Raw genomic sequence first — 24,571 nt, 5'->3', positions numbered from 1 at the left:
TCCATGAGTTCGGGCCCATAAGGGTTTCCTGTGATGCTGATGACGAGGTTGGGTGATCATTTAAGGCCTTCGTTGCCCTGCAAGCTCAGCGCCATGAGAAAAAATGTCGAATATACAGCACATAGAGCTACAGGGTACGCCATGCGACTCAGCTACTCGGCCAACTCTGTTTAAAGTGGTTATGTCTTCGGAGATAATTTTCATTGGCATACGGCCTTCGCCATGCGTTGCAACTAGGCAGATGTATAATGGTGCTCCAGATATCATCAGTTTAATCAACTCTTATTTAAATCCTCACAAATAATTTCACAATAGTTACTGTACGATAGATTAGGTGTGACTGTAGTCGTTGTATAAGCAGCACAGCTGTTGCTCTTGAAACATGTAGTGACACAATCACCATGGCTTAAAAGCGAACAGGGCTGCGATCCGAGCAAAAGATCGCGATATCACATTATTATTTTGCCCCACGGAACATCAATATCAAGCTATCGAAGATTTATATAATGGTCTGATGTTGCAAGTTCATTACCCTTTCAGCGCCCCAGAAATCTTTCGATAGGAAATGCCAGGCCTTGTGGATTGCAATATCGTAAGCCCTTCAGCACCGCTGAACTCCACCATGATTTGTAGTCTTTTGAATGGTGGGTACGGTATACAGCACCCGGAAGATTTCTGATCGATCTTTAAATTGATAGGAATATACACGGTAGTATACCTAGGAACATTACGCATATACAGTACGTCTGGCTCCATAAGGAGGTTGATAAATGAATGATGCTCATCCGAAAGCCGTATTTGTCCTCAGTTTCAAAAAAATCTGGCAACTTCCGTTCTAAGATGGTCATTGGTTCCATTTCGGTTCTATATTTCTTATCTCTAGTGGAGCAATTATCTCTGCAACCCGCCTTCCGACTTGGATACATTACAATACTACGGGAATTCACCAACTTCATTTCGTTCTATGGGATACTGGCTGTGGCTGACGTGCTGCTAGTAAGCAAATACTACATTGAAATCACAAACTGTTTGACAACCTCCTTAACAGCTCTGGAGGTGCTACTATATTTGGGGAATGTCCAAACGTGTTATTGCTTTACCCTTTGTGCTAGTGGTTCTGGAAATCGGTAGGTTTTAAATCATATGCACTCTAAGTCTCTCAACCTTTCATATGCAGTATTATTCTCAATTGGATCTGCGACAACGGCCATTATCTGGTTATTGATTTCTATATACATTTCCTTTATAGCCACGGTCATCGTATCATCCCTCATCGCTTACAGAATTCATATGGTCTCCAGAGTCAGTTTCCGAAAACATGAAACACGTCTATCCCATATCCTCCGAGTTGTTTTGGAGTCAAGCTTTCTACATGCAGCTTCCTTACTTTTCTATGCAATTTTAACGGCTATACGAGCAGTCCTATTTAACGGTGAAGATGACAGCATATATCAACATCAGGTAGTGAATATCGAGCATATACTAGTAAGAATGTCTTGCGTAGAGCAGGAATACCTTTTGTATGCAGAGAGATTTGTCATATTTATTGCGGTGCGTAATCAAATGTTGATAAGTTAACAACTTTTGATTGTACTAAGCTGTTTGAGGCCTGCAGGCAATTGCACCAACAATTCTCGTTGCCCGCATTACTATATCAGGAACGGATGACACGGATGCATATTCGATAACTAACCCGTCGCTAATCCTCTCAAACGAATCAAAAATCCAGCATTCGAGGTTAGCGGTCAACAGTAGGAACTAGCGTTGGATAGTCCCACCAGCTCCTGGAGGTCTTGTACTAGATACTTTACAACAAACAACGAAAGTAGCGGGAAGGTCAATGGGAAGCAATGTGATATACTTTACGGTTGGCTAGAGAAATGGAAAGCGGAGAGGTTGGCTAGAGAAATGGAAAGCGGAGAGAAAGAAGTGGACAAGGACAATGACTCACTGCAGGTTCCCGTGGCTGTGGTCCGTGTCCAAGTCTGCGTCGAGGTTCGACACGATATCACGGACAAGACCCTATACGCATACACGTGTGGATGCAGGTGACCACTTCTCGTTGACTAGACTTCAATCGCTATAAAAGCGCCGTTGGAAACGCGGGTTACTGGTTAGCAGATATGAGCGTATTTAGGTTGGGGAGGATGAACGGTTATAACACGAGGGTCCGTTACAACATGTCTAAGCGAAATAGGTCAGTAATTCGGTGCAGGAGACAAGACATAGCAGAAAGATAGAAGCGCGAAGAGCCAACAGTATGAGCGTAGCATTGCACAGCCAGTAGAAAGTCCGGGATAAGTAAGCATTTTCAAAGGAGAGTATGCTTAACCATACGAAGATCAGCTGCATAACCGAATGGGTGGATGTGAGTCGGTGTGGTGAAGGTACAGTTCCTGTAAGCAATTTCCTATCCCAATTTACACGATGAGGGTGTGGTGTGTAGGAGAGGACACGGGGATGGTGATTCTGTTGGGGTATAGCGAACATAAAGGGGATCAGGTGAGTTGACAGGAACAGTGAGAACCACGATAGGCATAGCTCGGCTGGCTCATGCAGAGAAAGACAAAATCAATTTGTGCACATGGCGCGTCTCGAGAAAACATAAATGTGAATACATCACCTGTTCTACCTCGTTGTGCTTCCTCCCATTATCCCAACCCCATCACAAACGCAGTCTGTCAGGCGAGAAACGAGAAACCGTTACATTGAACTGCACATATTTGACTGCGTGTTCCAAACGATTGGAGTATTGACGAGAGGTGTATTGTGTGGATATTCCGAGTGCTTTCAGAGGAGTGGCAGAAAGACGGAGACCCCCGGAAACGAAGCAGGGGATGTATCAGCCGGCGATATCCGAAATCAACCGCATCAGCTCAATCAAAGGCGGTCGCATCCATCACCCAAACCACTACACAATCCAAAAATATCTGAAATCGCAATATTCCCAAACACGACAACTTGAAATAAGACCGAACGTATTACATACGCCTACATTTGAACCTTACTTCCCGGTCTCCTTTTATGCAAAGGCGATGACGGCAATGGGGAGTTCAGAAGACATTCGTAATCGCGTATGTGAATCGGTTGTATCATAGCTGTTCAGGTGTTTGAGCAGGGATTTTTTATATTTTTCTTTATTTTCGTGACTGTATTGATGAGTTGGCATACCTTCAGAGATGGATTTAATCTAAAATTGTCCCGGTACGTCACTCTTTGCTGGTCCGGGGCCGTTTGATATCAGGTTGGCTTTTCTAAACTAGATAGGGACTACCTCCTTCTCCTCAGTCTCTTTTTTTTCTCTCCGATCCTCTCCGCAATTCCATCATGATGGGGTTGTGCAATGAAACATTTGAAACATCAAAGCAGATGTATATAATCTCACTGTCTACCTTCATTCCCATCCCCATACCTATCCACATTCCCATCAAAAATCCACTCCACCCGTCCGATCGACCTCCCTTATCCCATGATCTCTATTGTACACTAGCAACGATGGATACGGGGTGTTATTGCAGCGTTTATACATGGCGGGTGCGTGTTAGGATTAGGATATTTTTCCTGAATAGACTGGGGTGGTGATGGATAGTACATTCACTCATGCCGTCAGGCTTAAAGTTCAACTCACAATTCACTCCTTCATCGGTTACTCCAAGGGACTCATTACCCAACCTGTTAAGCCGTGCAAACCGATACCATTGTTCCAAACATTCTAGTGTTTACCCCTTCATACGTTTTTTTGGGAGTTTTCCCAGGTATTTGTGATTTGTCGACGTATGCGTATGGGACTGGATTGTAATTGACTGGTTAACTAAAGATGTTCTTTGCTTGCCGTCACCTGCGCGGTTGTCGTCCATGAGTTGCGATACCTTTTGATGTGTACCTCGACCTTTGGTTTGGTGCGTTGTTCCATGGCATCCATGCTGAGCTTGTGCGATGACTCATATGTACATTGCTGAGTTGTGTGTGATGTAGAGGATAATAGAAGGTGAGTTGACATCCCAGACAATCAATATAACCGTATAAATGCGGACGGGCACGGTCCGCCTATGTCGTTGCGACAGGATATATGCGCAATGATATCTGCGCATATAACCTTCCGATTCCAATCAACGTTCGGGGGCTTCCTGTAGGTCATTTAACAACTTCATTAATCTTTGACTTGATCCGCATCCCCGTCGCCAATAAGACTCATCCCGAACCCCCTTTTCCCTCAATCTGTGTCATACAACTATATGGCGGATACTGGGAGGTATGATTCGGGGTAGAAACAAAAGTGCATACCTGTGAGGGTCGGGTGACCGTGAAATCAGACCTTTTCGGGGAAAGGGATGAGTGGATGGATGGAGACCCGGTTGGTACCGTGGAAATCCTCTATATGGCGACCATCCTGGGAGAGTGTGGAGCCCATGCAAGATCTGTGGGTTATAAAGTGAGTTTAGGGAGTATCCAACTGCGTTTTAATATTCCTCTCTCTTGGTGAGAGCTCCCGTTGTTGGCTTACATGTCTTTTCTTTGAAAGGTAACTATGAAAACCAACGTTTTACGAGGTGTATTTATACCCGAATTCGTGCGAGATAAAGTGAGGCCCGATTGTTTCCGTGACTCAACAATCAGATGGCAATCCATTCTGTCCTATTTCGCATCGTATTCCCACCCTAAACCCGTGTTCTTCGTCTTGACTACCTAAATCTACTTCTCTGTGGCTCCTCTCTGGTTTAAGTCGTCTCAAATGCTCTTACAGATTCCGCACACACATGACAAGGATTAATATAGTGATGTGATTGCTTCTCGTGCCGCTTTTGCCCACCAAATGACAGGTCTGTAGGGTTTATGGCGAGTATTATTGACATGGCAATTAAATAATTCGTCGTTTACAGAATACACGTGATGGACATATTAAATATCTCGCTGTATACACTCCACTGTCCCAGGATTTGATGTGAAATGTGCTAAATTTTCTTCATTCATAAAACGTTACAGGCAGTGATATAGAGGTCACCGTAGTGATTTTCTGGATGCTTCGAATCAAGAACTTGAGTATCAAAAATAGATGTATCACACAATCTATATTGGCATCGCATCACTCGGGGATTCAAAAGATATAAGTAGGGGTTGCTCGGTCTGATTTATGGTTCTATCGCTATCATCTGGGATCGTTTGAATATGGTCATCTTCAACACAACACTTTCGGCATACGTTGAAAATGACATAATCAGTCCACTTCTGAATACTTCTATGCTACAAAATTTCCTCATGGGTGAGCGTTGCCTTTAACCACCAGCAAAAATCATATGACTTATACTTGGATAGGGATTTATACAATGATCTATGGTGCTACTGTGTATATTTACGGTATGTGACTCATGTCAGAGAGAACATCCTAAAAAGACACTCATATTCCTCCAAAAGTTGACAAAGGATCAACACCTATGAGCCGGAGCCAAAAAATTGTTTTGGCAACAATAACCGCTCTCTATTGCTTGAGCCTTTTAAATTGTTATATCCAGTGGTATTTTATCAAATGGTCTTATGTCGCCCACGGAGACACAAAAAATTCCATATTCTGGACTTACTTTGAATATCCTTTTTGGTTTGTTGAAACAATCAACGCCTGCCAGAACTTGTGTCTTATCATTGCTGATGGCCTTTTGGTTTGTGCATCAATCCGGGTCTGGATAGAAGTTAAGTTTTGCCATAGATTTGGAGATGCTACCACGTATGGGGTCAATCGTTGAAGATTGTAGCGGTTTTACTGCTATTGTTATTTGTAGAGTCTGGTGCGTCGTATTTATGTTCTTAAGTCAAAGGCTAAACCGATTGCATAATAGCCCTGATTATCACTGCTACAGTAATTAATTCATTGACTACTATAGTCACCACTCAAGCACAGGAAAATTTAATCAACCACGTCAATGCAGCTTTCTTATTCACGTGTCTGGCCACTACGTTCTCCACCACATTTCTTATAGGATACAGAATTTACACTGCTTCTAACAACACCAACCGATTCACATCAAGATACGCGCGCATATTTACCACCATGGTTGAATCATCTGTAATATATGCGCTAATTCTACTCTTTGTAGCCATATCTACATTCAGTCATATATTCTATGACATTCAATCGCGATGGTCACAAGTGCCTGATTACACTGTTATGGCTTTATACCTTGCCTCGGTATGTATTTGGCTGGCTTATTGTATGGCACTATATTCTCAATAACTTGGCAGGGACTTGCGCCGACCATCATGGTACTGCGTCTTGCAGTTGCAAACAAAACCGATACTGCCGCCTCGGCGCCTAACATATCAACATATCTCCATGGTGTAGATTTTGACACTTCTATCAACTCAAATACGCTCGCTATTGGGACAGAGCATGTTGATATGATGTTGAGACCACAGGATCACACAGGTTTAAATCAGTAAAATTCGTCGAATGCACCACACCTGCGGTAATGCTCCAGTTCCCGACGTGCTCCCTTTGTCCATTTCATCCTGATCAATACTCCAGTGACCAGAAAACATATACATATCCATTCACAGTTGTCCACCTCATAGACATCAAAGGTTTGGAAGTATGGGAACGTGGCAATGAGAGTTGGCGGCAGTAGGGGTAATTTGGACAGAAAAAGAGGCGTTGTGGAGAGCTCGGGGGGTGTAGTAGCGTCGGTGGAGTGTTCGACGAAGAGGTAGATCTAGACTCGGAAGAAATAAACAAACGAAAATAAGGCAAAGGAAAATCACTGATTTGTTGGAATCAAATAGTGAGAACAGACCCCTCGTCAAATCTACCTACTCTGACCTACTCGAATCCCACCCTGCTGAGCACTCCACATTATTTTTAAGCTCTTCAATGAGCAATCGGATATGGCGTGTCAAGTGCACTTTTATTATCGAGCCGCGCCACTTTAGGTTAGACACTCATTTTACGTCAGATTTGGTGTCTAAGGGTCCATCAAAACGTGGGTCGATTTTTATCTTATCGAGCTCCTTTTCATGACAGAGCTTCTTATTTTTAATTACCGAGAGAGCCTTTTCGGTGAGCGAGCCTTTTTTTTGTCGAACGAGAGCTTTTTTTGATAGGCAGAGCCACATCAGTATCTAAATTCTTTCAGAGAGAGCCTTTCAACTTTGATGACTTATGTATTGCAGCAACAATGTGAACAAGTCAAGGCTGTCGGAAGAACAAATCAACCTGATAGGAGAGTAATAGATGTATGTTGTGCCATCTATCAGAGAACTGTTTACAAATTAACCGAATATATTTGTAGATATAAGTTACGGACATGGGCTGGTTGGTAAAACTAAGCGGCAACAAATGAAGGATATATGACATGTTATACAAGGTAGAAAGTTGTTATTACTAGTGTGTAAGAATGGTAAATGCGGAAAGTTGATTAATGATAGAAGGGTCTGATTAAAACGAGAATAAATAGGAAAATATTAATGCACAAGTGTGATCAAATGGAAAACAAACTATATATCGACACTATACTCTGTAAGAGCAAGCCGTTAAGCCCACAAGTTAGAGCGAGGTACTGGAGCCTTGGAGAAACCGTGACTTGGCAATAAGAGTAGCAGTTTTGAATCTAATTGACGAGAAATGGAGGGAAGTCGAAATGAGTTAGCTATGCCACAAGTAACTCAGGTAGGTATGTATTATTGTACTTTACAGAGTTATATACTCTTTGCTATTGGCAAAGTAGAATTAGAATGACGTGCATTTTCGTATAAGGATTGAAATGTAATGTATAACTTTTAATTCACTTTGGCAGCACTCCGCAGTTCACAAGTCATCAACATTGAAAGTCTCTCTCTGAAAGAATTCAGATCCTAATGTGGCTCTGCCTATCGAAAAAAGCTCTCGTTCGACAAAAAAAAGGCTCGCTCACCGAAAAGGCTCTCTCGGTAATTAAAAATAAGAAGCTCTGTCATGAAAAGGAGCTCGATAAGATAAAAATCGACCCACGTTTTGATGGACCCTTAGACACCAAATCTGACGTAAAATGAGTGTCTAACCTAAAGTGGCGCGGCTCGATAATAAAAGTGCACTTGACACGCCATAATCCCTGTGGGTAATGTGCGAGAAATCAGTGTACTATTTCTGTACTCTCCAAGCGCTTTCAAGCTCATAGAGTCGAACCAAAACGGCCGGACTTTGAATGAATCTGAATGACAAGGTGGGGCGATTATATGCGGGAGTGTGAATGTTTCTGGGCCCTGGGGAGATATTAATGTTAAATTGCAACAGCACCATGCGACATACCAAAAACCTTTCATTGCTAAAGCGCACACCAGGAATATGGGCAGCGGGTGGAAGTGATACTGAGGGTAGAGTTCGAGAGAAATCATTTCAATGCACGAGAAGGTTACAAGACATGGTAAATCCAACAGTACACTTACTAAGGGTGTATTTTCCCTGTCCTTTTCGTGATTAGACGCCTCACACTCGTTTTATTGCTTGCGTTCAGTAGGTGGAATGTTACAGAATCGTTTCATGGGGACGGAGCGGTAGCCGACGGTGGGTGAAGGCGAGGACTGAGCAGGAATCTGGTGACTAAACGAATCATTAGGAGTCCGAGATGCAGATGCAGTAGTGATTACGCACCTCTAACCATTTCGCAATGTACCACCAGTCTCCTAGGCTTATTCCCCCCCGAAGGGGGGGCCTTTGTTGCATTGGGACTCCTGTTCAGAAATCCTGAAATCTGATGGCAGATTCAGATTCCTGGACCCCAAAAACCCCCAAATACACTTTCAAAATATTTTATTTTGTACATACGGAGGTGCTACATAATTAAATGTGTAATTTACGGAGGCCGGCCTCCAAATTGATGGAGGCCACTGGAGGCCGGCCTCCGTCTAAAAATAACTTTTGACAGGCACTGGAGGCCGGCCTCCGTCTAAAAATAAATTTTTGACAGGCACTGGAGGCCGGCCTCCCGCCTGTCTCCCGATGCCAGCGCTCGCCGTCCCAAAGCTTGCGCTCGCCGTCCCAACGCCAGCGCTCGCCGTCCCAATGCTTGCACTCGCCGTCTGCCCGACGCCTGCGCTTGCCGCTGCATGTTGTTGCGCTGCCACCTCCGGGCCGCTGCTGTTGCCGCCGCCTCCCACTCGACGCATGTCGTTCAGCCCGTCACCCCGCGTGTCATCCTGCCATCGCCGCCTGTCGTCCCGCCGTCACCCGCGTGTCGTCCCGCCGTCGCGTCTACTCGCCGCCCGCCATGACACGCACTCTGCTGCGTGTTGTTGCGCCGCAACACCGGGCGGCCGCTGCCGCTACCGCCTCCTCTCGCCGCCTGTCGTTCCACTGTCAACGCGTGTCGTCCCGCCGTTGCCGCCTATCGTCGCGCCTTCGCGTCCACTTGCCGCCCACAACCCGCTGTCGCCGCCTGTCATCCTGCCATCGCCGCCTGTTGTCCCGCCGTCACCGCGTGTCGTCCCGCCGTCGCGTCTACTCGCCGCCCACCATGACACGCACTCTGCTGCGTGTTGTTGCGCCGCAACACCGGGCCGCCGCTGCCGCTGCTGCCCTCCCCTTGCCGCCTGTCATTCCGCCGTCAGCGCTTGTCATTCTGTCATCAGCGCCTGTCGTCCCGCCGTCGCCGCCTGTCGCCCCGCCGTCGCCGCCTGTCGCCCCGCCGCCGCCTGTCGTCGCGCCTCCGCGTCCACTCGCTGCCACAACGACACGCACTCTGCTGCATGTTGTTGCGCCGCTACACCCACGCTGCTGCTGCCGCTGCCTCGACTCGACGCCTGTCGCCCCGCCGTCGCCTCCGCTTGCCTCCTGTCGCTGCTGGTTTGCTGTTTTGGTTGCGTCACGCGTTGGCCTTGCTGTAGTATAATTCTGTCAGCATATTTTAGACTACTCATCTTACCTGTACATCCATTTGTAAATATCTCACGGGAGCTCTGTTGTGTAGACGCCAAAAAACAAATTTATATGACATTTTGAACAAAAAAACACGCATATATCTACATATTTTTGTTAGAATTGGCTATTCTTACATGGAAAAACACTTACATTAACAAAGTAACTACAGCCCTGGGCGAACTCGATAAGTTGGCACCACCGGTACGTGCCCGTTGACAAAGGCCTGAGCTTGTTGAGACGCTGCCGCCAGAAGCTTCCTACTGGGAGGAGTGCCGCGCAATATTGATTTCCATTGCACTCTTGTCAATGGCTGGGCCTGGCGAGTGCGGATGTCTTCTACGCGTTCACGGTACCATGCCTCGTTGGCAGGCGTCCATTCCACCCATTGTGATCCGCTCATGCTGGGGGGCACCTGCCACAGGTTTGGGGGAGGGAACCACAATTTTACTGTTATTTGACCTTTAGTAGCTGAGAAAAATGTTGTTAGTGCATAAAATTGAGAATAAACAAGGAAAACATACCTGTGTACAGCGTGTAGGTGCCGCATATAATGGACAGCTCGTTTTCCGTGAGCTGGTCGTCGCAATAACACCAAGTCGTGTCGCCAGCTGGTACGATGAACCCCTGCCGGTTCTGAATAATTTCCTTAGAGGGCCCAGCCAGGCCATCGTCGACGCTCAGATATTCACTGGCTATCCTGCCAACCAATCCACCCCTCAGCAAGGCAGCCCGACCGTGGTGTTGGTGTTTGATGATGTTCTCGCACTGCAATCGGTATGCTTCAAAGTCATCAACACCAAATTTATACGCTGACGGGCGGACAGATCGAGGGGTGTACGGCTCCTGGACAGTGGAGCAGCGACCCGACATTTCAATGCCCATGAGAGTGCGACAGGGCACACCTCTCTCCAGCAGCATTTTTGTCAGAGAGTCGATGCGAGCCCAGGAGTGCTCTAACCTGAGCCGACACACGTAAAGGGCGATCTCCGCTGTTTCAACACCCAACATCCACTCGTGTTCCTCTGAACGAGGTTTTGAAAAAACAAAAAGATCTTGGTGAGGGCGGTGTATTTGCAAGAGGTCCAGCAGACGAGACAGGGATGTCAGGCTGTGCGTGTTGAGGTCAGAGAGGGCGGCCGGCATTTCTGTGCTTGTGGGTTCAATGCAAGCCAGATAAAACTGTTTGATCTGTTGTTGAGCATCCAGGGCAACTTCTGGGGTAAGTAACTCTGTAAACCCAAAGGTTTTGACAAGTTCATCCCAGTCTGACGCGGCGCAGGCTGTCGTCGTTGTGCCAGGGAGGTATCCATAGGATTGGCGCAGGCATCTGACCATATCGTTGTCGGGTGTAATGGGCTGGGGTTGCACAACATCCGTGGCAGGCGCGTCCATGGTCATCTCAACATCCGCATTTTCATCCTCAACAGATGGGCCTGGTTCCTCCATCTCGAAATCTTCGACGACGGCAGGGGGGCTCTGTTGGACCCACGACTCGCTTTCTGGGGAACGACATGCTTGTGGGCGAGAGTGCATTGCAACCTCTGGCGGTGTTGGCGAGCGACTGCGCAGGCGCCGTCCTAGCGTGGGGCGAGGGGGTGTCGTGGGTGCGCGGCGGGGTCTGTCTCGCGATGATGAGGGTGTCGGGATGTCAGGAGGCAAAGGGGGCGGGGATGGATCACAAGCGGGGGGAAGGGCCGACGTTGAGGCCACCGGCGCATCGGGGTCAGGTTCAATGGTATTGTACCAGGGTTCGCCTTCCCACTCTTCCTCGGCAGGTGCTGGTTTTGGGTGCTGCCTGGGTTGTTTTGCGGGACGTGCACCTCTACCGCGGCGATGCTGGCCTCTAGCAGGCCTTGTCTGTGCCTGATTGCGCTGCTCCAACATTGCGGATGCGCCTGCCAACTCGGCTGGTGGTTCCAAATCTCGACAGAGATCCCATTTGTCTGTCACACCGTTGTAGACCTTGCGGTGTGGGCGAAGTTTGGCCTCCTCAATGCTGTTTTGTGACGTTGCGATGTGTTCGCGCATGTAAACACTGGCTCCCTCTGTGGACACCAGCGTTTTCCAGACAAATACTTTGCTACGTACCACCGATGGGTTGTTCTCTTGGTTCAGCCGAGCCTGTCTAGCTTCTGGCGTCTCTTTGGCCAGAATCTGTCGTCGTTCTTCCACCCTTGCAGCCCAGTAAGCGTCCCAGTCATTGTGCACAGAGGTCAGCAACTTGTGGTTTTCATTCGCCAGTTCGATCATGCGCAGCGTAGGCAGGTTGGCGCTGTCAATGGCGAGCTGACGCTGTTCCTCGTCTCTCTTTTGGAGCTTTTTTTCCAATTCTTCATATGGCTGGGACATGTGCTGATCCAATGCCTCTGAGTTGTGGGCGAAATCGTTACTGAGGATAGAATACACCAAAGTAGTGGAGTACTCATCTCCCAGCGACTTCATCGTGAGGCCCTCCGTCGAATGAGATTTATTGAAAAATTTGCGCGCAAAGGCGGCTGCAAGAGACACGTCCATCGACTTGAATAGGTCGGTAAGTGTTGCCGCCAACAAGTCGCGCGGGGGGGGGGGGCGAAGTTCAAGATTGAGTATTTTATGAGTGAGGAAGATCTCCTCTTCCCGCATCCGCCACGGATAATACACTGGAACATGGTGTTCCAGAAGCCATTCGATGGGAGGGCGTGTCGCGTGGGTGCTGCTCAACTTGTAGACCATGCCGACACAAGGGGTCCTGGCGTTAAACAAAAACGCGTTGGAATGATACAAGCCATCCAGCCATACTTCTGAGATGTCAGGATGCTTAGCGCGGAGGCGTTCATGCCATGCAGGGACGGGGCTTTTGGGATCGTGCTTGATGTGCTTTGAATAGATCTCGCGACGACTTTGGGCGACGAGATACGACAGGTAGCCCATCCACAGGATAAATGCGTTTCGGGTGGCCTCAAAGCTCCTTTGCGCGTCTGCTTCAGAGCTATACCTGAGATCGTAACCGAAGCTTTTGGGGCTAGGAGGTGGGGTTCCAGGAACGCGACACCATAAGCGGATCTTTTCGCACAGAAGGGTGATGTTTTCATCCAATTGGCGCCATTCTTTCACACTGTGCCACTCCATTTCATACGTGGCCAGAGACTTGTGCGGTTTATTGCGCAAAATCTTTGGAGACCAGCACAAAAAATTAAACGGCAAGGACACGAAGGATGGCGCCAAGGGTATGAAGGCGATCCATCCGTACTGATCGTGCCAGCGCACTGGCTGCTTGAGGGCCTCTAAATCCAGGTCTCGTCGCCGAGGTGCTGCTGGTGTTGTCTTTTGTTCGAAGGGGTTGGTGACGTCGACTTCAGCGGGTGGGATGATGACGACACGCTTGCAGTTGGGGGACACGTATATGGTGCCCTTCTGGACAAACGCGGACCCTTGGGCCCAATCGACGTGGGTTTGCTGGGACATCTGCAGCAGAGTAAGTAACAAGCATATGTGGGCAACGAACGCGAACACTTACGGTGAGGAACGGCGCTTCAGGTATGTGTTGTGGGCGCAGAGAAGAAGGATCGGGACGATGGCGATGGCCTTAGATGGCTGCAGAAGAGCTTCTGCAGTCGCCTCAGATCGCTACAGAAGATCTTCTGTAGTTTTCAGAGGTCGGGGGTGTTGGTGTTGGTGGACGCGTCTGGCAACAAGGGCGGAGGAGAGAGCGAGGGTGGCTACAAGCAGAACAGTTGGGATGATCGGGATGGATCCAGATGCCTGCAGAAGAGCTTCTGCAGTGCCCTCAGATCGCTACAGAAGATCTTCTGTAGTTCTCAGAGGTCGGGGCCGTGGGTGTTGGTGGATGCGTTTGGAAACAAGGGCGGAGGAAAGAGTGAGGGCGGCTACAGAAGAGCTTCTGTAGCCTATCTCGGATGACAGACGTGAAGTCAAAAATGGGGGTGGAGGGAAGAACGAGGCTGGCTACAGAAGAGCTTCTGTAACGAATCTCGGACGGCTGACATGAAGTGTCAAACGTCGGGGCAGGGAAGAACCAGAGTGGCTACAGAAGAGCTTCTGTAACCTTTCTGGGATGGCAGACGCGGCGTGCTACAGAAGAGCTTCTGTAGTGTGCGTGCGTGCTAAAGAAGGAAGTGGACTTAGCATTGGAAGGTTGAAAAAACGCCCAGAGCGGAGTTTCAATTAATCACGTGACCGCTCGCGGGCCCTGTTGATCGCAACCCCAGAGTGTTCCTGTTCTCCATCCACCTCCAAAGCTCTTTGGTCGTGGATCGTGGGCAAACAGTACCAAAGCTCTTTGGTACTGGTTAGTCCATCCTCCTCCGTGTCGCACCCCCCCTCACGGCACTTCGATCTTCAAGAGATAGCGGGTTCTGTCCACCTCCAAAGCTCTTTGGTCGTGGATCGTGGGCCGTCAGTACCAAAGCTCTTTGGTACTGGTTAGTCCATCCTCCTCCATGTCGCACCCCCCCTCACGGCACTTCAATCTTCAAGAGATAGCGGGTTCTGTCCACCTCCAAAGCTCTTTGGTTGTGGATCGTGGGCCGTCAGTACCAAAGCTCTTTGGTACTGCCTTGTCCATCCTTCTCCGTGTCGCACCACACCTCACGGCGCTTCGATCTTCAAGAGCTTGCTCCTGTCAATGCACCCCCACATATCCATCCGCCTCCAGAGCTCTCTGGTCGTGGTTCCCCCCAACGCTACAAACCAAAGCTCTTTGGTTTGACTCCACTTCGTCCAAGGATTCCGTCGGCCTGGTATAAGTGTTCCACTCGACCTCCTACCCTGATTCTGTGATCGCGTATCGATATACCTGCCTCCAGAGATCTCTGGTCGTGGGCTGTTGCGTTATTGTGCAACCAGAGCTCTCTGGTTTGTGCGCGTTACACACGACCTGGCCTCCCAATATGCTTGCGCACAACGCCTTGCCGCCGTCTATTGTGTCGGGGGCGATTTTTGATTGGGACGCCTTCGGACTGTCGTGCACTCAGGCGTCTGATTAATTCAGCCCTTTCCTCTTATCGGAACGACAGTCAATTAACTATCGATCTCTTCTTTACACCCCTATACGTCTTCTGGAGGGCAAATATTCTCGCCTTCCATCGCAGAGCGTAGGGCGTCGTTCTCAGATATAAACCCCTTCCACCCCCAGCGTTGTTTGTGGGCCTATCCTGTTCCCTTCCCTCACCCAGACACCAAACTTCCAAGCATTTTCCAACAAAAAACGGGGATGGAAGGTCAGTAGGGTGTTTTATAGCGGTTACATGTACTAACCGTTTGATTCCAGATCCATCTGAACCAGCGAAGCGACGCAGGAGGGAAACAGAAGACGATGGTGGACACGCACTAGTCCCTACCACTTTTTATGATAAAACAATAGCAAGTGTTAGCACACTCTTTTTATAACTGTTGATGGTTTTATCACAAAGCAAAATAATGAGAAGACTGGTCTATTTCTCATAAGTTTACTTCGCTTTTTCAAAGCCTTTTTCATTAGATAATACCCTTCTTTCTCATTATCTTTAGGGCGCTTTTTCATTACCTTTTGATTAGATACTAGCCTGGTTATTTGATAAGATTGTTCTACATCAATATATCTTATCTTTGCTTGGTCATTTCTGATGCCATGCCATCAAATCAGGAACACTGTGGGTACTTCTAGGCCATGTCTATCAATCCATCAAAGCTATTATTAAATAAACTTTTCTCTCCTCGGCCCCTTGGTCTATAAATAGTGCTCATCCTATGCTACTTTTGTGCATTGCTGGCAATGCATTGGGCGCTTTTGGGGGCATTTCTGGACCGTTTCCCTTGGTATTTTTTGGTAGACCTATAGTTTTAAGGTGTCCCAATTTGAATCTGAAATCAGAATTGCAATATCTTTACTCATTATTGTGCAATTAAGCGTACGATGTTTTGATCAAAAAGCGCACCTTGAATAGCACCATCCAGGGGCTGGTATGCACCATTTTGACTATGCAATTATTTTTTATTTATAATAGACAGAGTACATGCCAAGTTTCAGATCAATTGGAGCAGTGGAACCTATTGAACTAGCATATGCATCCTACCTCTCCTCCTACCCCTTGTATGAATACCTTCCTGATCAGATAAATTCAAGCCCAACTGGAATAAAGTAGGCGCTTATTATACCAATTTTTAAAGCCTAAAAAATTGGTGAAACTTTAAGATTTAAGGGTACTACCCCCTACTCCCTCCAGAACTTGTGTATTTTATTATGGGATAGGATGGGCTCTCAGACCATTGAAAGACATGTAGATCCACTACTAACAGTACATAGAGTCCAAAATTTACCCTTGAAAGCCCTCTTCAACAAGGGAACATACTGATTTAAGGGGGGGTATGAGGATAGGTATGGTAGGTTATTGATCAGGCCATATCTCTACAAATACATTGTCATAAATCATATTCTTGACGTCTACAAATACCTACAGGTCCCTACTAAATATTATTCTCAAGGTTCAAAAAGATCCATCCATTAGATGAGACACTGCAGAGAGAATACCAATCTTCATCAAAATGCACAGTATTTTCGCATTTACCATATATAAACATTCAAGATCAGGAAATATAAAAGCAGGATAGTATAGCCCCAAAATGTAGCTTTCCAGAACATTAAGGATGTTGTGCATCGGACCAGTGGGTGTTGAGATATGGAAAGAAAGGTGTTGAAGAACCCATCAGAGACCCGGATGGATATTGGCCTTTATTTATGCTTTGTTTGTGGTCACCTCTTTGGCCTTTCTCCGAGATACATTTTGACATATCTCAGCTCATACTCATCGGATTTCCATGAGTCTATATACCACAGATAGGTGTCATTTAGGGCTACACAGCCGTATAGTTTATGTATTTTATAAGTGTTGTCTTCCACATCATATTTCGCTTTTCCTCCATTTTTGAACAATAATGCTTATTCTTCTTGTACCATCTTGTTAAGCGTTCTGGCTATTTGGCACCATTAATATAATATGTAGAGGACTTTGGTAGCTATCTGGGAATGTAAGATATGTGCATTTTGGTGAAGTATAAGCGGTGATATGGTCATATTATATTGCACATCTAATACCTTCTTATTAGCCTCATAACCAAGGTGTTCTACTTCATCCAGAATGTTTCAAACATATGTATTGCGTTTGTGGTACTATATAGAGCAGATTTAAATACCTATATGTGCTGGGAATGGCCATTCTACCCCATAATAAAATATACAAATTCTGGAGAGGATGGGGGGTAGTACCCTTAAATCTTAGAATTACACCAAGATTTTGGGCTCTAAAAATTGGTATAATAAGCTCCTATTTTATCCCAGTTAGGCTTGAATTTATCTGATCAGGAAGGTATTCATACAAGGGGTAGGAGGAGAGGTAGGATGCATATGCTAGTTCAATAGGTTCCACTGCTCCAATTGATCTGAAACTTGGCATGTACTCCGTCTATTATAAATAAAAAATAATTGCATAGTCAAAATGGTGCATACCAGCCCCTGGATGGTGCTATTCAAGGTGCGCTTTTTGATCAAAACATCGTACGCTTAATTGCACAATAATGAGTAAAGATATTGCAATTCTGATTTCAGATTCAAATTGGGACACCTTAAAACTATAGGTATACCAAAAAATACCAAGGGAAACGGTCCAGAAATGCCCCCAAAAGCGCCCAATGCATTGCCAGCAATGCACAAAAGTAGCATAGGATGAGCACTATTTATAGACCAAGGGGCCGAGGAGAGAAAAGTTTATTTAATAATAGCTTTGATGGATTGATAGACATGGCCTAGAAGTACCCACAGTGTTCCTGATTTGATGGCATGGCATCAGAAATGACCAAGCAAAGATAAGATATATTGATGTAGAACAATCTTATCAAATAACCAGGCTAGTATCTAATCAAAAGGTAATGAAAAAGCGCCCTAAAGATAATGAGAAAGAAGGGTATTATCTAATGAAAAAGGCTTTGAAAAAGCGAAGTAAACTTATGAGAAATAGACCAGTCTTCTCATTATTTTGCTTTGTGATAAAACCATCAACAGTTATAAAAAGAGTGTGCTAACACTTGCTATTGTTTTATCAAAAAGATGGTAGGTACCACTCGGACACGAAGGTCGTGCAAGGCGAAAAGACAACCAGCGATTGGTCACAGTAGGCGATACTGTCATGCCACGCAACGCCGACATGAAATTTCCATGCACACACTGCCGCAAGGCGTACAGTACGCCCTACAGTTTACAGGTGAGCTAGTTTCCGATGTGTTTTGATATTTCATGCTAAATCCATACTACAGCGGCACTTTGCTGATTCACACGCAGAACCATCGTTGGAGGTTTCCCAGCAGACCTCAGACAACGAGCGATCATTATCTCCACCGTCGCCGGCGCCCATGTTTTCATCACAGCTCCCTCGCCCATCTTGGGGAGCTGCACCTCCTACAAGAGCCGCACCTTCCGCTTCACAGCTTCATCAGCCATCTACGCGCTTGTTTCTTATCCCGCACGCTCCCAGCAGGCAAGTGTCGCCGCGTCCCTTGGGCTCGAGGGCAGGATCGCCCCCAACAATGATTCCTGCGCCGGTAACCCCTGCGGCAAGTTGGCCATCTACGCGCACGTTTCTTGGCCCGCGCGCTATCAGCAGCCAGGGGTCGCCGCGTCCGTTGGTCTCGAGCCCAGGATCGCCCCCAACGATGATACCTGGGCCCGTTTCTCCTGCACCACTGCGCAACGTATCTGCGCAGAGGATGACACCGCCACCTCCGGGCATGCATCAGCCACCGCCTATTTGCGCCACGCCCACCACTGCGATGGAAGTAGATGTTTCGCTCTACGACATTGTACCCGATGACCACACAATGATCTACGACGACACGCACAATCTTCCGGCCCTTGGAATTGTTATCAACACTTTTCTCAAGATTGTTATCTGCATAGAATGTAAGGAAGCGATTGAGCCGGCGTTGGTGTGCGCACACGTCAAGCAGCACAATGCACACTATACACCAGGCCCCACATTGCTCGAAGATCTTCGGCGGAAATACGGGATTGTGTCGCTGGCTGAGATAGCCTACAGCGCTGGACCAATCCGTCTGATTTTTGGGATTCCTATCGAGGCTGATCAGCTCCATTTTTGTTCCAAATGCCACCGTGGCTACAACTCGTTGTTGAGCCTGCAGGGTCACCAGTCTAACGGGCAGCGTTGCCAAGTGCCTATCACGCAGCGCGCTTGCTACACGATGTACGGGCAGATACTTACAAAAGGCCCAAGCAAGCGGTATTTTCCAGTGGACACCTCTTGCCTCTCACTTTGCCAGGACATTCCCTTTGCATACTCGACTGTTTTTGGAACAACAATGCCGCCTCCACCCGATTACACACAGTTGCCCATCCAAAACATTGAGGACCCGCAAAATCTGTCCTTGTTTCTCTTCCGCGAAGGATGGCTTGACGCAGTGAAAGGGTTGACCCCTGTCGACATCCAGGAGGTTACTAGGCTACCAGACGCCAAGACCGAGCCATGGGGCAAACAACTCCAGCTCGCAGCCCATCGCACACTGGCCAGTGTACAGCTACTGGTGAACGAACACCATACGTTCGGGATGACACATAATATTGCTCAGTTCAATCAATCGTGAGTTTATTTCCATTAAAACAACGCTGATATTAACCCCACACGGTAGAAGCAATATGTCGTCCAACAAGGTTTAGGGTTTAGGGTTTAGGGTTTAGGGTTTAGGGTGGGAGCGAGCACCAAGCGAAGCGAGGTGCGAGCAACTTGTTTAAACTGTGAGTTAAATGGAAAGAAGGCCAGAGGACTGTGAACTGTTGTTCACAACCAGCCCTTTTGTCTTTATAGACTCTTCAGTGGCTATTCTTAGAAGGAATGTTCTAGACATCCGATGACAGCGCGTGAAGTGATGCTGCGCAGCTGTCATGTATCTTACCAACTATCACAAATCTGTCAATGTTTATTGTCAAGTTAGACAGGTTTCTGATGAACAGAGTGTCACGGGTCAATGTGGCACATGGTAACCTGTCAAAAGTGGATCCAACACTTTTGTTCTTTTGACATTGTGGGTTATTGACTGTGATGTGAATCACATGGATATAGCGTACTCTGGTTACGTGGCTCCGAGTAACCACGACATGGGAATATTCACATGTCTAGAGTATAAATAGCTTACCTGGGTCTTTACCTAACAATCAGTTGATTGATTGTTGTGAATCTTAATTGGACAGTTCATGATCCGGTCCATCAAAAATGTTTCCACGGTACTAAGGAACTTTTCCCGAAGTACTAAGTAACTTTTCCCATGTACTAAATTAGATCCGGCCCTTCACAATCACATGCCGTTCGGAAGTTCACACGCCTACCTTACTTCCTACTAAGGTTAGACTTAGTTAGCTTAGGGTTGGGGTTAGGTTAGGGCTTAGGGTTTAGGGTTTAGGGTTTAGGTTTAGGTTTAGCTATTTAATCCAATGTGTTGCTTGTAAGTAGATGTTTGTTACTTTATAGCAAGGAATACTTAAGGTTAGGGTTTTTTTCTAATGCTTTACGCCTTACGCGCTAGTATTCTTTTCATCAGTTGTAAGATTTGGATATTCTGCCAAATTCTGGATGTTCCCTCTCTTGTGAGATTGAACGTCTATGAAGTATTATCTCGTTATCACTTTCGATACTTATCTGTTCAGCAGCTTCAACTAGAGCAGAATGATAAGTTTCATTGACGTTTTGAGTTTCGGGAACAACACCACCTTTTTCAGCAATGTCTTCATCCAGTTTACAAAAAACTGTTTTCTTCCACACATTTGCAAGGTCGAAAAGATTAGTATTGCGTTTTTGCGATACTATCCAACGACTTCCGAGTAGTCCTATCTTCCTCAAATCCGGTACGAACTCAGTTTCTCCGTCCACGAGGATCTGTGTGAACAGCTCCGGGCGGACATCATCGAGGTCGTGAACGTAATTTGGATCTGGTTTGATAAGGGGTCTGGACGAGTCTGCACTATACAGACCTTTCTCGGCATGTTCATACCATGCCAACCAGTACTCGGTAATAGTCTTTCCAAGTTCAGCAGCTGAAAACCAATTCCATACCTGATCAAACCTGGTTTTAAGTACAAGAATGGATTCGTCGTGCTCTGCGACTCGTAAAGCAAATCGCTTTTCCCAACGTTCTTGTATATTCTTCTTACACCAAGACATGACTAGGTTTTCGGGATAACCGCGCATCAAATAGAGAGCGTTAAGGTCTCTAATTGCTCCGATGTAGATTTCCTTGGTACTACATAGCACGGCTAACCTGGATAACTCTCCAATGTAGACGCCACGTTTGACGTCCAAAGGATGATGTGATACCCATGGAACTCATTCTCGGTTGTTTCCTGTCTTGACAAATGGCTTCCAATGAAGTTTTCCAGACTCCTTGAATATAAAAGCATCGAGAAATTGACATCCCGACGAGGAAACAGCCCATTCGATAACACAACCATCGAACTTTATTGTTTCTTTAATAAGATTAAGTGCAAGTGCTTCGGACTCGGCGTAAACAATTGCGAAACAATTGTCAATGTACCTTCCATAGAAGTCCACATTCGGGTGGTCTAAGATTTTTGACTTTATTTCAAAATGGGCTCCAAAGAGGTTAGCAAGGTCCGGAGAATCCGCGACGCCCATTGCGAGGCCATTTTTTTGTCTAAAATATCTAGACCCATGTTGTGTTATCAATTGCGTATTGCCAATCTCGATGGCACGTTTAAAGATGCCCAATTTAATCAAGTTATTTTCTAACGAATTTGGTTTAATATGGGCTAATGCAGTATTTTCTTCCGAAGTGTTGAGTAACCATTCCTCGTACATACTACAAACGATTTCGATGCACAAGTCCAACGGGATATTGGGATAGAAAGCAACTACATCTCCAGTGACAAAATACCATTGTCTTTTGGAGTCTATACGCAATTGGCTTAATCTCGTAAAGAGATCCTTTGTTCCGTGAATGATTGAAGGAGTCGATTTAATAATCGGCTTAAGCTCTTTTGATACAAACTTGGCTGCAGGATTAAAAACTACAGAGTGACACGGAATTATGGGCCTAAATCCAGTAGGTTTCTTGTGGATTTTAGGTATACCATGAAATTGAGGATACTTGAACAATGATCCGTCTTCCGGTACATTCGATAGAAAGAATCGAGATAACCCAAGTTCAAATAGAAACAGATGTTCATCTTCGACGGTACGTGCGAGAGTTTGCATCTGAATCATTTTGCTCTTCATAACTTCTTGCGCAACTTCGAATTCTAACTCTTCATAGTTACATTCATCTTCAAGAAGATTGAGCTCATTCCTTAGTATCCAGTCGCGTTCAGACACCGCGAGGCCAAGATTCTTATCTGTCATCGTAATAACATAGTTGTTATCGATAAGAAACTTACAGATCTTGTCCCTTTTAGGAGAGAACGCGTGCTTTCGCATCTCCGTAAGGGCTTCTTCCGGGATACTTGCGATCGTGCGTTGCACGTACCGACGTCCCATCGAAAGGCCAAGTTCCATAAATTGCGGTAATACAGGAGGTTTTTCTTTTTTCTTAGAACTTACTCCATAATCTGGATCAAAAGGTTTATTCATGCCTTCTTTAAACAAAAAATAGATACGCCATCTTATTCTTCGTTGAAAATCATTCCATGCTTGCATGATCAGACTTTTAGAAGGCAGAGTGAAAAACATATAATTAAGTCCGAGAGAGAGATCGTTTGCTACATTAACAGGGACAGAAACACCAGGACTACAATGTACACTACTACGATACTGGCCAGCCAACAAGAATGATATTGGAGTATGTAAGTGTACGAAAGAAACTGCGTCTGTTTTAGTCATGGTGAGTATATCGTCAGGAATAGAGTTGGGGAAGGCGGGTCTTACCGACGTAAGTGATACTACATTAGACCGCGCGTCTAGGCTCTTGCCTCTCCCTTTCCCTTTGGATTGTTCTTGACGGGAGCTCTCCTCTTCCCTTTCTTCTTGTTGTCGACCTTGTTGGAAACCTTGGTTTGGGGCTTCTTCTGCGAAGGTGTCGACAAGGGTTTGAATTTTGAAGGGCCAGCTTTCTTGGCCTGAGGTTGAGGAGCCTTGGACGAATTCTGGCCAGACAAAGTCTGGATAATTAGAGTAGTAATTAGTATCCAAAATTATGGGTGAAGGGTTACGAAAACTTGCCTTCTTGCCCACAGATCCAAGGTTGAGCTTTTTGAGACGTGCATTCAAGCCCTTATCAATAAGGGATTGAATCGACGGACCTGGTTTGGTCGCGTCGGCCATCTCGACATCGGCTGTTGCCGCAGTCGACCGCTTTTTCTCAATCTTGATTGCCAAAGCGCGGTGGCGCAAGTTGACAATCTGTTTGATATGAGAGAAGATGGCTGGCAAAATAGTTTGCAATGCGCTGCATTCAGCCTTCTTCTGCGGTGACACTACCCAATCTGTTATTCGACGAACTCCCTTGTTGTCTGTAGAGAAAACGGGGAGCTTATAGCTGGATTTGCGATCATCGTAAGTTGTCTTAACAATGAGGGCAGCAGCTTCATAACAGTTATTGAGTGCGCATTTATCATCCCAAAAGGCCAGTTCGTCCTTTTTCGCCTGGATGGCGCCGTCGTTGATCGCCTTTTGGAAGACGTCACGAGTGGTGGAGAACGTAGAGGAGACTCGAAGAGCCTCCGCTGACCCGGCATCCGCGAATTCCTTCGTGAGTTGGAACTCGGGAGCCTTCACCCGAAGGCGATTGGGGGTGTTGCCTGCACTGACGGCAAGTTCAAGGCGCTCGAGGCTTGCCTTGACTGTTTCCCTCTTGTCGCACCACGATGCGAGGTTGAGGAGAAACTCCCTAAGGGCAGCACAATAGTCAAAAAAGACGCAGTCTATGATCTGGTCAATGGAGCGGCACTCAGCTATTTTTTTGATGACGACAGTGGCTAACTCGTCGATGAGGGCGTTGTGGCGGCCAGCTTCGTCGTTGACGCCAAAGACTGTATTGTTGACGACAGCCTGGGTGAGTGCGTCCAGGGTGGGGGACATGGCACGAGAGAATGCAGCAGAGTAGGTGGAAGACATAGTAGCTGTTGGGTAATAGCAAAGTTGAGGGGTTTAGGGTGGGAGCGAGCACCGAGCGAAGCGAGGTGCGAGCGACTTGTTTAAACTGTGAGTTAAATGGAAAGAAGGCCAGAGGACTGTGAACTGTTGTTCACAACCAGCCCTTTTGTCTTTATAGACTCTTCAGTGGCTATTCTTAGAAGGAATGTTCTAGACATCCGATGACAGCGCGTGAAGTGATGCTGCGCAGCTGTCATGTATCTTACCAACTATCACAAATCTGTCAATGTTTATTGTCAAGTTAGACAGGTTTCTGATGAACAGAGTGTCACGGGTCGATGTGGCACATGGTAACCTGTCAAAAGTGGATCCAACACTTTTGTTCTTTTGACATCGTGGGTTATTGACTGTGATGTGAATCACATGGATATAGCGTACTCTGGTTACGTGGCTCCGAGTAACCGTGACATGGGAATATTCACATGTCTAGAGTATAAATAGCTTACCTGGGTCCTTACCTAACAATCAGTTGATTGATTGTTGTGAATCTTAATTGGACAGTTCATGATCCGGTCCATCAAAAATGTTTCCACGGTACTAAGGAACTTTT

At 46.5% G+C, this 24,571-nt stretch overlaps 5 protein-coding genes across 5 annotated transcripts; 2 read left to right on the top strand and 3 right to left on the bottom strand.

The window, feature by feature from the left end:
- Positions 1 to 6,160: 6,160 nt before the first annotated feature.
- JR316_0007603 (uncharacterized protein) lies at positions 6,161 to 6,432 on the top strand (the record flags this gene model as incomplete). The annotated part of the gene is made up of 2 exons (XM_047893339.1): positions 6,161 to 6,181; positions 6,235 to 6,432. The coding sequence occupies 2 exons, from the start codon at positions 6,161 to 6,163 to the stop codon at positions 6,430 to 6,432; spliced, it is 219 nt and encodes a 72-aa protein (XP_047746654.1).
- Positions 6,433 to 9,460: 3,028 nt separating this feature from the next.
- JR316_0007602 (uncharacterized protein) lies at positions 9,461 to 13,324 on the bottom strand (the record flags this gene model as incomplete). Its single annotated transcript, XM_047893338.1, has 3 exons — positions 9,461 to 9,853; positions 10,062 to 10,348; positions 10,402 to 13,324. The coding sequence occupies 3 exons, from the start codon at positions 13,322 to 13,324 to the stop codon at positions 9,461 to 9,463; spliced, it is 3,603 nt and encodes a 1,200-aa protein (XP_047746653.1).
- A 4,715-nt stretch (positions 13,325 to 18,039) lies between these two features.
- On the top strand, positions 18,040 to 19,507 carry JR316_0007601 (uncharacterized protein; the record flags this gene model as incomplete). The annotated part of the gene is made up of 2 exons (XM_047893337.1): positions 18,040 to 18,114; positions 18,167 to 19,507. 2 exons carry the CDS (start codon positions 18,040 to 18,042, stop codon positions 19,505 to 19,507), a joined length of 1,416 nt encoding a protein of 471 aa, XP_047746652.1.
- A 947-nt stretch (positions 19,508 to 20,454) lies between these two features.
- Positions 20,455 to 21,078, bottom strand: JR316_0007600 (uncharacterized protein; the record flags this gene model as incomplete). The annotated part of the gene is made up of 2 exons (XM_047893336.1): positions 20,455 to 20,970; positions 20,995 to 21,078. 2 exons carry the CDS (start codon positions 21,076 to 21,078, stop codon positions 20,455 to 20,457), a joined length of 600 nt encoding a protein of 199 aa, XP_047746651.1.
- Positions 21,079 to 22,826: 1,748 nt separating this feature from the next.
- Positions 22,827 to 23,982, bottom strand: JR316_0007599 (uncharacterized protein; the record flags this gene model as incomplete). Its single annotated transcript, XM_047893335.1, has 2 exons — positions 22,827 to 23,027; positions 23,101 to 23,982. The coding sequence occupies 2 exons, from the start codon at positions 23,980 to 23,982 to the stop codon at positions 22,827 to 22,829; spliced, it is 1,083 nt and encodes a 360-aa protein (XP_047746650.1).
- Positions 23,983 to 24,571: the final 589 nt, after the last annotated feature.

Source organism: Psilocybe cubensis, chromosome 7, assembly GCF_017499595.1.
Source record: "Psilocybe cubensis strain MGC-MH-2018 chromosome 7, whole genome shotgun sequence".
Taxonomy (NCBI): Eukaryota; Fungi; Basidiomycota; class Agaricomycetes; order Agaricales; family Agrocybaceae; genus Psilocybe; species Psilocybe cubensis.
The sequence above is the reverse complement of the archived record's forward strand: the minus strand, read 5'-3'. Positions and strand labels throughout refer to the sequence as shown.